Genomic DNA, 14,206 nt, shown 5'->3' with positions numbered 1-14,206 from the left:
CGCTTGACCATAGGTCATATTATCTATGATTGAAGAGCATGGACATTACGGAACATCTTGAAAGTAACAGAATCTGCACTCCTACACAATGTAGTACAGCTACATATTTCCACAGTGTATAATTAGATGCCAATGGAAAATCCACCTAGGTGTACATGGGCAATGGAGCCCTCCTATTACACATCAATAACTTCACTGTTGTTAGTCGTGCTCATTAGATTGTAATGTATTGTATTTTGTGCTGCTCTGAAAGAACACAGATATATTCCCAGAGCTTTTGTTTTAATCCAATAATTATGATTTGTTTGTTGGCACACTTCAAAATATTAATCCTGGTGCTTGAATATTTGAAACAATGTGCCTCATTATCAGTCTTCTCTTACCTTAAGATGTGCCAGCTGTGGATGAGAGACGAGCCTTTTCCATATTTCCATCTATTTTGTGGAATGTTCTTCCTGTAGATGTTCTCCTGATGTCCAATTTACTAAGTATATGTGCAAAGCAATCCAGCCTTTTCACATAATTAGCTTTGTAGGTTTTATGCAGTTTTAAAATGTTGTAGATATTTCACTGTAGTTTTTAGATTGCCCCAGAAAACAGTTTGTAAAGGTCCATGCATAAATATATTAATTAATTAATAAAACAGCCTATTACTATAGCAAACCAATTCACATGTCGGTTTCAGCAGATGGCTTAGTGAGATTTTGGGACTTCAGCTTTTCAGTTCAGTTGCTCTTCAATTATATTTAGTCTAAATATAAAAAAGACAGATGGAGAGCAGACTGCCTTTCTGAGAAAGTGCAAGTTTTTTTTTACCTAACCTCTTAAACAATCATACCAGCATGTTCTGCCATTTTTAAAATCTAAATGTTAAGACTACACTGTCACATAGCTACTGATAAGCAATTGTGCTTGGATCTACTGCTTTACAACATCTCTTTATTTTTACTCATATTATAAAACATTAGCACAGGGCTTCATAGTTCATTGCCTGTTTACAATTTATCCCATGACTCCCACTTTTTTTTTTTAAAAAAAAGAAACAATTATGATAAATAAACATCATTTTGCATCAGCAGTATCACAAAAAGGACTCATAATTGTATTCTGATGCATACAATAAATTTAAACCCTACAAATTCAATATATCTACATAATAATACTATTAATATCAAAATGTGCCATTGCTCCTTAGAAGTGCTTTTCCATTGGGATTATGAAAATATATACACCCATTTAGTTATTTTGCTACAATATAAGACTTTTAATGTTCAAATGGAAAACTTACATCACAGCAATGGCATCTCTACATATAAATTCAATGAGTCCCTCCATTATCATTTAGAAGGTTTTCTGAGACATTATTGTAATTTTTGCTTTCACAGTAAATAAATTTGCATGGGCTATGCACATCTGTTAGAAATGCATACACACATACGTATGTATGCATATATGCAATAAATTCTTACTCTTATTTACAATAGGATGTGTCTATATAAATATATAACATACGATATGCCATATGCTACTACTACACATTCGATATAGTATAGCAAAAGTTTAAATGTTTAAATTTCAAAGGTTTATAACGGTTACATAAGTAAGTATAGATGATCTGAACCAGCAAGGAAAGATAGCTGCAATGCCTACAGTATTCAGTTCCCTGCTACTGCTGAATTTGATGAAAATGCATTATGCCAATTGGGATATTCGTCTCCAATGGAGCAATTATTTCATGCAGGACTAGAATAGAGTTAACGGCCGTCACAGTAGAAGCAAATTCTACTCTCAGATATGCATGTTCATACTGTATGCTCATTAAATTTTAAGAAATCATGGTTTAAACAAAAACTACAAGATTCAAAGGAAGTCTGTTTTTAATTAGCTTTAGGGAGAATTTATGGCCATGCAACTTGTTTATGCTTGTTCCACTATAAAAGTGTTTCATACAAAATTACCCACAAATGCTGATGCATATGGTTAAAGTGCTTCTCTCATCAAAGGGAATGGAAGTCTCTGAATTTAAAGTGTGCTCAATTGTGGCTGTGAATTTTCCTACTGTTGTCAGAAGGATTTGGTTGTTAATACCCTTCTCTTATTAAAACACTCACATTCATGCAAAAATCTGAGAATAGAACATGCCCCTATGTATCCTTTAACCCTATTTTACATTCATGGGTTTAAAAAAGTATACCAATTTCCATTCATAATAGCAAACAAACAAACAAAAAATCCAATTTAATAATGCAAATATTTGAAGATCAGTATACAGTTTGAGAATATTCAGTAGTTTCTATTTTCCTGCAAGTCTTGTCACTCCCAGAATTCCTACAGTCTCAGGGTCTATGGGTTTTTTTTTGTTTTGTTTGCACATTATGGACACTGCCTATCACAAAAAAAGAATAAGGAGCCATTAGGCAGGTGGAGTTTCAGGTTATGAATAATTTTTGGCCATATTATAAATTCACATGATTCCCATATTGTCAGAATATACATTTAAGTTCCATGTTCTATTTGGTCAACAAAGTTCAAATTTGTCTGGTGTGCATTGTAATTGTTTACATGTTGCTATGAAGCTTTACCTGGAATGCAATATCTCCCTTTTTATTCAAGCATATAATTAGCCATGCCTTTTTGATGTCCAGCAATTAAACCATACTGGGAGATTTGAAAGATGCAATATAGTAACCATAACAGTTACCCTCAAATAACAATTTTACTCGTTGCAAATTAACAAAGAAAAGTAGATGTTTAAACTGATTTGGTGAAAAATGCACACAATAAGTTTTCATTTTGAAAAGGAAATATATCTTTGACTGTGCCCAGTACCGCAAGGCACAAGTGCAAATAAATCACGAAATAATTGAACAGTTTTCTCATTTTATTACCATCACAAGACCAGCACTATTGAGAGTAAACACCGTCCATTCTTTAAAAAGAGAAAGAAAATAGGAAGAATATAAATAAAAATTGAATTAAAAATAAAAGAGATAAGAACCATGGCGACCCAGTGCCTGCATTCAGTGCCAAGCAATCATTAACCTTTGAGGGATGCAAACCAGTAGCACAAAACCTAGCGACCCTATATGTGTGATTAATAGTTCTACTGGTTAACAGATAAACTGCATAAAAGGTGTCAGTGGACCCTGGGAGCTCAGATAGTAAAGGGACAATTAGAATCAACCACTGCCATTGTCACAAGAGCAATATAGAAACAAGTCAGTAAAGTCTTTGCCTGATCCAAACCATAAAGGCAGATGCAGTCTTTTTCATTAGTATTCCCTGCACTTTTGCCAATAAGAATCTTCTTAATTTCTGGGACTCCAGAGAATAAAGACCAATAAAGGAGAATATTTCTAGCTGAAGGTTGAAATGAGGAGTCCTTGGTGCTCTCTGAGATTGGTTACATTCTTGCGGATAGCTCATTACCCAAACTAGTCGTGCTCCTCGCACTGATGATGTTACCTAGTTTGGGCAATGAAACATCTTCAAGAAAACAACCAAGCTCAGAGAGCATAAAGGACTCCTTGGAGAGTAAAGTTTAGAAGCTGGAGACAAAGGGGAAACCATATTTTAAAAATGCTTTAAATCAGTGTTTTTAAACCTTAGCAACTTTAAGATATGTGGACTTCGAGTCTCAGAATTCCCCAGCCAGTCAGGCCAGCTGAGGAATTCTGGGAGCTGAAATCCACATATTTTGAGAAACGCTGCTTTAAATGACTGATTAGCCTGGTGCTCCCAACTTCTTCCCCAATCTACATCCAAAATCCATTGTTTTAATGTCCCTTTATTGCTAAATACCAGAAGTTCTAACAATTTATCCATGACAGGAACCGATCAGGCGGAACAAGCAAAGTCAAGTGTGGCTAAATTTCCCGGCAAAAAAGATAACAAAATGTGTCTTTTCTGCTTCCAAGCAAAGAGTCACATTTTGGAGCAGCAAAGAAAACTAATTATTTTGGATAACCTGTGGCTTCCCATAGGGATACTAATGAGTCTGCACTCCATACTCCAAGGTAGATTAAACTTTGGTATTAGAAACTGTTCACAGTGAAGGGATATAGATACAGAGCCCCTGGTTCTGCAATAAAATCTTAAGATGGCAAAGGAAGCATTTTGAGCATCATTCCCTACATAGGACAGCTGCACATGCCATGATCTGGAAGCATGAAAATCACTTCCAGATATTCCAGTAGAAGACTCCACTTGCTTTATCATCTGCCCATTAATTTGCCCCCTGTGTCTAGCCAGCCATCTGGCAAGCACTTTAACCTTAGTTTTATCTTCTGTTTTGTAGGAAACTAATAATTAACATCTTACCGAGAAGGCTGCTGCAATGAACTCTATTACTAGAATAAATAGATGTAAAGGGCTGTGTGTTGTGCTATAATAGCTGTTAAATATAACATAAATCCCCTCTACTCTGGATTACTTGTTGAAATTCAGCAGATTTTCTAGGTCTGATTAGGGAGACACTTTGGAAAGCTCACATGCAATATTTTGAGTCAGCTCAACATTTTCCACTTCAGAGAGAAGCAACCTGGTACCTGCAGGAACGTGCAAGGTAAAAAGTATAAGGCAAACAAATTAAAATAAATTGTTTGCCTTATAAATAAATAAAACTCCATGAGGCAAGGTGAAGGGAGCAAATAAAGGGTGATGTTGTAAGTATGATTTAATCAGATAGTTTGGTCATTCATAGGCAGAAAATATAACACTTGAAGTATAATCCCAAGAGTTATTTTAAGAATAAACTCTCCTACTTTTTCAAAAGCAGGAAATAAAGGAAAATTACACTGGCAATGGGATGGATGCTGTCAATGTAGCATAATGTTAAGTTAAGAAAGAAGACAGGGATGACAAGGAAGTGTCAAACTGCAAAAGCTTTCTCACAGCTGAAATTTGACATTCTTCTTACTTGAGATTTCAGAGGCTAAATCAAAGATATTCTGCAGTATCGGTTTTTTCTGCCTCTATCTCTTTTATTTCTCTATCTCATCTCTTTTACAAAAGTAGTATTGGGTATTAGTTGCCATAAACCCAATTTAGTGTTTGTCTTATACTTTTTATAATGTTTGTCTTATATTTTTTACCTTTCTGTTCAGGGTTTTATATAACACTGCTTTCCTTGAATAAATAATGGGTTTTTTTTTACCAGAAGGATTCCCATTGGCCTTCTGAGCCAAAAGGCAGAAAGACAGAAGGTGATTGGCCCACAGGGTGCTTAAATCTGGCCTGTGGGGCCAGCCTGGAAATAGCAAAGGACCAGCCACGGTGCTAAAACGGGACACGGGGGGTTGTGTGAGACCCTCCATGCCTTTTTTGGCCAGCATGGAGGCTGTCCAGGCTGAAAATGGGGCATGGGAGGGGGGCTCACATGGCCCCCATGTCCTGTTTTGCTTCAGGAGGCTGTCCAGGCCAAAAACAGGGTGTGGGCATGCGCTCCACATGCCCACCCTGTGCCCTGTTTTGGCCAGCAGGGTGCTGTAGGAGGCATCCGTCCCATCTCCCCACTCTCACCCCAGCTGGCCCATGAAGGAGAACTACAATGCTGATCCGACCCTTGAAGAAATGCAGTTTGACACCCCTAATTTAGTACAAAAAATGAAATAATGGTGCCATGTGATCCTGTCCCTGACAAAATTACACATTTTCAGGTTGTATGGAGTTGTTGAGAAATATTTAGTATTATTTCCTTAAGAGATAAAATGAGTTAACCTTCAAAGAGCTCAACTCTGTCTAGCCAAAGTCTTCAATTTTCAAACTAAATTTTAAGTAATATCCCGCATAATTATCCTAATTTTTAAAAAGTTGGAATTGTACCAGAGACATGTAATAAGAAATAGCTAAATTTTCTTTAGGATTCCATGAAGATCCTAAATGTTGCTGGAGGATGGAAAGTCAGAGATACCGATCAACCAATAAACTGATCTGGAATTGAAAATATAATATTTTATGGATTGACATTATTTCAAATATATAAAGTATTTAACCTGGAGGTCCCAAGTTACTCTTGCAGAATCAAGAGACAAAAGGGCCAGGACAAGCTTTCTCCAGTTTTAGCAATAAACCAGTGGTTCTTCTCTTTGAAGAATGAACATCTAGACATTTCATACTCTAGTTACTTTTTGGAGATAATTATTACATACTCAACAGAAAATTGCCAATGACATGTTTTTGAACTTGAGTTGGTAAAAAAAATGTGGCTTCTACACCTATTGTATATATTGGAGAGCTTTTGTAGGACTTGTTATATTAAGGTGCTGGCTTTGGTCTACAAACTGAGTTTTTTTGGTCCACCTGAGACGCAAATCAGTGAGTAGAAAAAGAAAAGAACTTTTAGTTGTAAAACTCTAGCTGCTGAACTCATTCTCAAGAGAAATAAGATTGGTTCACTTCTTGCTTTATTTTTGTACCACTAACCATTTTAGTTCGGTATTATTACTTATTATATTCCACTTTTAAATTGTATGGCTTTTATTCCCTTTTTCTTTTCCTTTTTTTTAATGATTGGATTTATGATGGTTTTTAATCTGAAGTATTGGTGTTCTTATTGTTCATTGATTCCTGTATATGGGAGATCAAGGGATAGATCTACACATATATTTTCAGACTATTTTGGTTCTGAGGCTTCATTAACCATGCCTTCGATTTATACATTTCCAAAACCCACTTCCAAATAACCAGGTTTGTAATAGAAATGCTTGAGGTTTTATCTTTGCAAATACCATGCATTAAAAAGATGGACTTGAGAAACACAAAGAAGTGTGAGAGACAGTTCAGACATTATTGCAGCCCATAAATTTGTATGAAACACTGCACAAATTATGTATGCCCTAATGCATTTTGCATTGAGAATTAGACACTAATTATTCCACATTTCATTAGAGTCATTATTTGTATGCAGAGTGCTAGCAGAAGCAAAAAAATTGGGATGCTGTTAAGAATCCAAAGTGCAGTATGAAAACATCAAAGGAAGGGTAAAACAACATTACTTGGTGGGTTTTGAAGCCATTGATGTGAGCACCAAATTGTGCTTGCTTCTGCTCTCATTTCACAGTCCAAATTCTCACATAAGAAATCTCTCCCCCACCCAATCTCCTCTAATATCTGTACTGAATGAAGATTCTCAGAAGTGTCCAGTCGCATTGTGGTCAGAGGTGGTATTCAGCAGGTTCTGACCAGTTCTGGAGAACCGGTAGTAGAAATTTTGAAGAGTTTGGAGAACCGGCAAATACCACCTCTGACTGGAGAATATACAGTATCCTTCCCCTGACACACCCACCAAGTCACACCCACAGAACCAGTAGTAAAAAAAATTGAATCCCACCACTGATCATAGTATATTATAATCCAATCTGAATGCAGGCAAGGAATAGCTAAAGCTACCTCCTCTGCATCAAATTCTCTTTACACTGAATTTCGGACACCATTCTGATTTCTGCACCCTGGAATTTCTATGAAACAGAAGAGCGTCAGCAATGTCCCCCCCACTTCCCCAAATTCTGCAAAAAAAGAAAAAAAGAATTAAGCAGTTCTTCCCATCATTTCTCCTCACTGTGAGAATATTAGTGAGGAGAAAGATGAATATTAATTGATTTGTGAATATTTTCTCCTCAGGATTTTGCGTCAATAATTTTTCCAGGCTCATGCATGTCCATTTCATGTGCTTGATGTAAAATGGGTCTTTCATGATCATAAACAGAAGATTGGTGTTTAAGGTCATTGTTCTTTTAGGTGGGAGGACAGAGGTTAGAAGAGATAAGAAGTGGGCATGAGGTATTGGTGAAGATGCTTATTTCTCTCTCCAAGCAACACAATCATTCCTTGCCTTTGGAAAGAGAAAGGTTGGATCCACATGGAATGCCATTTAATGTTATCCAACTATTGTTGTGCTGAAATAACAATAATAAGGAGAAGATATATTTTGCTTCATCAATAGCAATAGGTCACTAGAAGATGCTTCACATCACTAGTGGGAATCCCACCATGATCACTATCACTGTCACTGCACTGTTTTCCTAATCCATGATTTGGCAAACTGGGATCAAGGATTAGTTTGCCTGATCTGTCTTTTAATATTACATGAGGGCATCAGAAAAGTAATCTAAGCAGGGCTATGAGCTAGTAGCCATGGACACAATTAATACTTCTAGCTCAGAACTCAAGATGTCAGAAGAATAACCACACTATAGCTTATGTGGGGATTATGAATATAGCAGAAACTTTACATAGTATTTCATTTAGATGTATCTTCCAAAGAGTACCTATCTCCCTGCTCTTTAGGAAATTATTTAACAAGTGACAAATTCAGTTGTCAAAGTGTACTTCATAAACTGGGAATTATTTGTACAGACTAGTCTGCCAAAAGAACTATAATAAAGCAAAGGGAGATACTTGCTTCTGATATCAATACTTCCACTTCTAATACTGATTGATGACTTTTTGCAGTGAAAGGATAGCTTGAAGATGTAGGTGTGAACCTGGGTAAATATTATAGCTCAGAAAACTAGCTTGCCCATAAACTTCATCTATTTATTTCAGGGCAATTTCCTTCTTACATAATCAAAATTAACTCCCACTGAATTCAATGGGCTTAGTTCAAGGATATTATAGGTTTGCAGTTTGTGATAATGCATAATAGAATCAGTATTCTAGAACTACTGGCAAGCTATGATTCTTATTTTATTGGCTTTGAGAATGTTCTTGAACTGATCTTAGGACCAAACTGTATTTTATACTTTTTTTTAAAAAAACCTGTGCTTAAAGTTTTGTTGAGTTTTAGGAAAGATAGGAGTTTTTTTAAAGGAAACAAACTACATAAACTATTGCCTTGTGGCAGCAAACAAATTTAATAAATAAATAAATAAAATAAACAGTTGCACCAGTTTCCTGCCAAAAGAAATCTCTCTCTTACTGCTAAATGCTGGTGAAGATATTGGTTAGTGAATATGGACTTTTCAAAGGCCAATAGCAGCCATCAATGAGGAAAATTTTCAGCAGGAGAATGACGCAAGATTTTGCAGCTGCTTTTGTTTAATTTCAAAGCAATTAATGGAAACATAAATAAAATATAATTTAGAGCCCCAAATTTTGATATTTATTTCCCTTTTTCTCATAACTGGCAATATTTCAGCAAGCCCACTTCCAAAATTTAAAATAAAATTGTAAATTCTGTATCTGCCATAAAAATATAAAAAGAAATGTGGCCACAACTTTTCCAGTTGGTTGTTTCATGTTGCATGAGGTCAAATGTAGCAAAACAAAATAAAATACCTCTCCCCCAAATAATTTGTCTTCAAATGAAAAATAGTTACAGCCATACAATCTTGCAAAGTAATTGATATGTAATCATATATTTGGGGCTCAGAATCCAGAAATTTCCACTGTAGTTAAATTAGACAATGCACGATTGTAGAATGAAAAGGTTAGGTAGTGACTGAGGGACAATGACTGTTATATGCCTAATGGGAACATACAGGAAAGGACAAAGGGGAAATCTAGCCATTTGGCATGCAAAGCAATGCTAATTCTTGTTTAATATACTTTTGAGACTTCTCTCTACTGCTTCATCTAATTCTTCTTCCAACTCCTCCTTCTTGGACATAGCCAGTTTAGACTGGTAATCTTTCACTATTTGGTCTATGTAGGGTGCACTTTGAGTTCCATGTAGCATTAGTGTCCATTCTTTAAGGACTCCCTTTTGGGGCAAGATCCCAACAAACCCAACTTCGAGAACCCAGGTACCTCTGGGGTCTTCTCCCCAAGAATGTGTAGTCATGAAAGGCCACTTGTCAAAGCCCACTTTGGAATCATCATCCCTTGGCCGCCGACTCAGCAAGATGGATTTTGTCCCCATTGGCGAGGTCATGTTGATATTCAAATCCCCTCTTCTCGTAGAGTTCACTGTGATAACAGCTTGAACATGTTCAAGGTAACGGACAAAGTTCTCTTTCCCCTCGCAGGCATCTGTTGAAAGCGTCAGAACCAACTTGCCACCAGATGGTACTTTCCTAGGATTTTCAAAGAAAAGCAATGCTGACTACTATGTTTTCCATAGTACCCATCAATCCAAAAGTGCAGATTGAGACTTGGAATGCAAATTTAAAATGACTGAATCAATATAATTAATAAGTGATTTATTTTTACATAAAAATTTATGTAGCTCTCCAAACTCACACATAGGTGACTCCTTGGTGGCTTACAATATTTAAAAATAATAATAATCATATAATAAAACTCAGAACAAAAACCACCCACCCATCCCCATTGGCATCAACAACACAAATCAGCCATTTGACTGGCTCTGGCTCCATTTGTGGTTTTCCGGCCCACTGACAAACCACGTTTTTGAGATCATGAAATACTGTGATTCCCTTTTCAGGTTGATTATTTGTTTATAGTATTTTATTTGTTATTTAAGTTTGTAATCAGCATTTCTACATAGAACATCTTGGGCAGATCCAAATGTTCTGCTTAGCTCCATATACCAATATATCACTGAATGCAAGAGTGGATGTTATTCTTACTCCCAGCCCAGTACAAATGTATCCTCTGTCTATATTTTCCAGCTGTGATTCAAATATGCTATTTTCTACCTGAGCCATCTTAATTCCTTCAGAGAGAATAAATCTTTGTTCTGTTTTATAACAGTACTATACCACATCCCCTCCTCTTCAGAATCTACACTTTTCAATGGGCATCTAATTTTGGCTGCCAGGTTGCTATGTTCTCTGTTGGTTGGCAGTCACTATCTTTAATAAAGTATTGGCTGAACCAATAATGGCCATTAAGTGAACAGATCTCAACCATAGAAACTCACATTTCAGCCATCTCTCAATGGGCACCCATTTTTGATTTTGTCCTTCCCTTCCCTTATAGCTGAACTACAACTTCCAGCATTTCTCATCATTGCCTTCAGTAAATATGTGGTACTAAACTATTATATTTAAATTTGTCCAGATAAAACCTAATCAATATGTTCAACAGTCCTTTTACATCATTAATGTGTAAATTCCTACAAAATATATGGAATGTAAATTAATAAATTTTCCCAGTTAATTATTTGATTATTTCATTGATTTCATATGAGATCAAATCAGAAAATAATTGGACTGCCTAGCATTAAGTTGAAGACTTGAGAACATAGAGCAAACAAAATACTTAATGCATCAATGAAAAAGCATTCAGATTACATATGCAGAGTCCCAAAAGTAACCTGGAGTCATCAATATTTTATGGAATAAATCAGATCAAACTTAATGAATGATTGACTATGAAGACATCCTGATAAACTGATTTTCAGAGATGGCTATAATACTGCGGTTTCAGTGTCCTAGTCACTAGAAAGGAATAGCTATATTGACAGAAATGGTGCTCATTTGTTGCTGCTTTTGTTTTTACCAAGACCAGGAAAGAGACTGGGTAAAAACATCATAGATTACGGTCCAGTGTGAAAGAAGATCTGTTGGAAAGTACAGTAAGACTCTCAAGTTATGTTGTATTCTAATACAATACAAGGACTACAGCTTTCCTAATTTTTATCATCAGTTTTTGGTTGAGGAGGAAGAAATATTTTCTGATTTTTTGAAAGGTAGCCTCATTTACTATTTATAAATGAAGACAAGCCAGCTAATAATTGGGGTTCCCTGAGGGAGTTAAGTATACCCTTTTTATTACTCATGGGTCTTGCATATTGAAATACACATAGAAAGCTGCTTGACGTAGTGCTTTAAGAATTCCTATATGTTAACTTTTCATGAAATCAATTTTCTGCTATTACAAGTGAGGAATGGAGCACTGAGCTCTTTTCCAGAAGGCACTTCCTGACAATTTTGATTCAACCTATCACATTGGCTTTATATCAGAGGGAAAATGCCATGTAATTGCCAAGCTGGGTTTCCTACTCCAATTTTCTCCCTCTAAATAGAAGTAGATAATCTGAATCATATTGAATAACCCTGTTCTTTATTCCTACATGTGGAAAGTTAGTGAAGGATAACTAATCCATTGAAGTGAGGCAACTGTTTTGTAGGTTTAAATTGGATTAAGGACTCATCAATACAGATGTTTACTGTGGGTAAAAAATGTTCCACTCACTGATGTCTGAAGACATGATCATGCCAGAAAACCTTCCTTTTATAGGCAGCCCACAGCTGTGGCAAAGTGAAGTGTTTTGACATGAAATTAATGATTTTTTTTCCTGGGAAAATGAAAGGCCTCTCATCCAGGCAATCCATGGCACATGGAGAAGGAGACTTAAATGACACAATTGAGGGATATGATTGGCTTGGTTCTGGCTTGACAGGTCTCCAGTAAACCTGCCCCATTGTTTTTAAGGTGACACCAATCCTGCAGTACTGGTTTGGCTGCAAATCAGATAAGAAATTGACTACTGCAGACAGTTCCTTTTTTCTTTCCTTTTAGAGGTCCTGTTGTAACCTAGAAATGGAAACCTGATGTGTCCTCCTTCAGCCTACACAGCATTGGGACTTGATCCGTTTCTTCTAACGCCTGGCCCTCTGAGTTGACTCCTCCATCTTCTCTTAATGGAATGTTTTAAAGGATTAATCTGTTACAAAACATAACTTGGCACACCTTAGGCAACTCCTTTTGAAGAACATAGCATAGTAACCTATATACTGTATGCTGTGATTTGACACAAACATCTATACGGTAATGTTTCAAATGACAGCTTTTCAACCACAGTCATCCGTCTCAACTGCAGAAATCTTGATGTTGCATCTTAATAGCTAATAGGTTGATAGTCTACCAGGTTAATAATTATTTTGGGGGAAAAGTCAGTCTGGGGATAATCCATAACTGATGAGTTTTCTCTCTTATACAGAACATCTTTCTTCACCTCTGGTTTAGAGAGTTCATTCAGCAACTGTATTTGGACTACACAAATTCAGTCAGCCACTTCACTACAACTAAGAAAGCTATAATTTTCCTGCCAATGGGCTGACAGGTAGTTGGTCCTTTGTGGGTGGGAAGGGAGGGATGGGTTGAAATATCACGCCAGAGCACATTCTGTAATATAATCACTCTTAGTTGTTTCTAGTAGTTGATGTTTAAATTTCATCCAGGGAATGTGGATAAGCAGCACAGCACAGCATAGCACACAGCACAGCACAGCACAGCACAGCAATCCCATTCCTGACAATCCCATTCCTGATGTGTATGAAGGCCGTGCTATGGAACAATGCATTTTTTGCCAATGTGACATTTTCCCAGCTTCAGGATGAAATGAAAGCACAGCAAAAGAGCTGTGCAAAGTTCAAAGACACTTATGTTTATTGTTACTTACTGAGGTTCTTGGACTGATCCACCCACACAGTGAAATCTCTCCGGAACAGTCTTCCAGTCTTTAGCCATTGTAACCATTGCCCCAGCATCTAGGACCCCATAGCCAAACAAGTGGTTGAATTCAAGGCCAACTCCATTTCTTCTCCACTTGTGAACTTCATCATGAAGCTGGTTCCTTTTGGATGTGAGCACAATCAAATGTTGCAAGTCCCTCCAGGTCAGATCCACACTGCCAGAAAGCAAAATAGAGAGATATGGCACCTTTAGAAAATCTACTTTGGCAAAGACTCAAACAGTTGTTATGTGTACATAAGCAAGACTTAAAAATAGCAAGGATTCATTCTTAAGGCTCAAAGAATCATCAAAGGGAGAGAGCAAACTCTTCCACTCATGAAATTTCTTGCCCTTCATTTTAAGATGTGCAGAATGTGAAAACTAGTTTTAAAAAAACTGTTGTATGCAATATCTCTCTTCTACTACTATTACCACTATCACTATCCACATCATACCACCCTTCCCCTTTGATTTGCTTTTTGTTTAATAGTTTAACCTGGGAACAGTCACCTTTTAAGAGCTGCTGTTAACAAAGATTAATTTTGGACTTTCTTAGAACTGTGTTTTTCAAAGGCAGATCAACATTATGATCAACCCTATCTTGGCAAAACCAAATTATCTGAAAATTGCATTCAAATATATTTGAATGTTTAGAGCAGGGCTGTCAAATTTGTGGGCCATGGACCGGATACATCATGCATCGGCCATGACTATGCCCAGTTTAGTGAAGGGGGAAAAAGTCATGACACATCATGTGATGATGCTGTGATGACATGAGCTTGACACCCCTGGTTTAGAGGATTATTTCATCCATGTATCTTACCCTCACTGTCTTGAAAGCTCT

At 36.6% G+C, this 14,206-nt stretch overlaps 1 protein-coding gene across 1 annotated transcript in view; it reads right to left on the bottom strand.

Moving 5' to 3' along the window:
• Window positions 1–9,018: 9,018 nt before the first annotated feature.
• Window positions 9,019–14,206, bottom strand: part of PCSK2 (proprotein convertase subtilisin/kexin type 2) — a 107,669-nt gene continuing 102,481 nt past the window's right edge. Inside the window, exons 11-12 of the mRNA XM_026668482.2 lie at window positions 13,310–13,537; window positions 9,019–10,013 (exon numbers count right to left, since the gene is read on the bottom strand). Of these exons, the coding sequence (XP_026524267.1) occupies window positions 9,527–10,013; window positions 13,310–13,537 (715 nt within the window). The 3' untranslated portion in view covers window positions 9,019–9,526. The remainder of the gene's footprint in view (window positions 10,014–13,309; window positions 13,538–14,206) is intronic.

Source organism: Notechis scutatus, chromosome 1 (assembly GCF_049901735.1).
Source record: "Notechis scutatus isolate UNSWTSFEM ecotype Mainland chromosome 1, rNotScu1.2, whole genome shotgun sequence".
Classification (NCBI taxonomy): domain Eukaryota; kingdom Metazoa; phylum Chordata; class Lepidosauria; order Squamata; family Elapidae; genus Notechis; species Notechis scutatus.
This window is presented reverse-complemented; position numbering and strand designations above follow the sequence as displayed.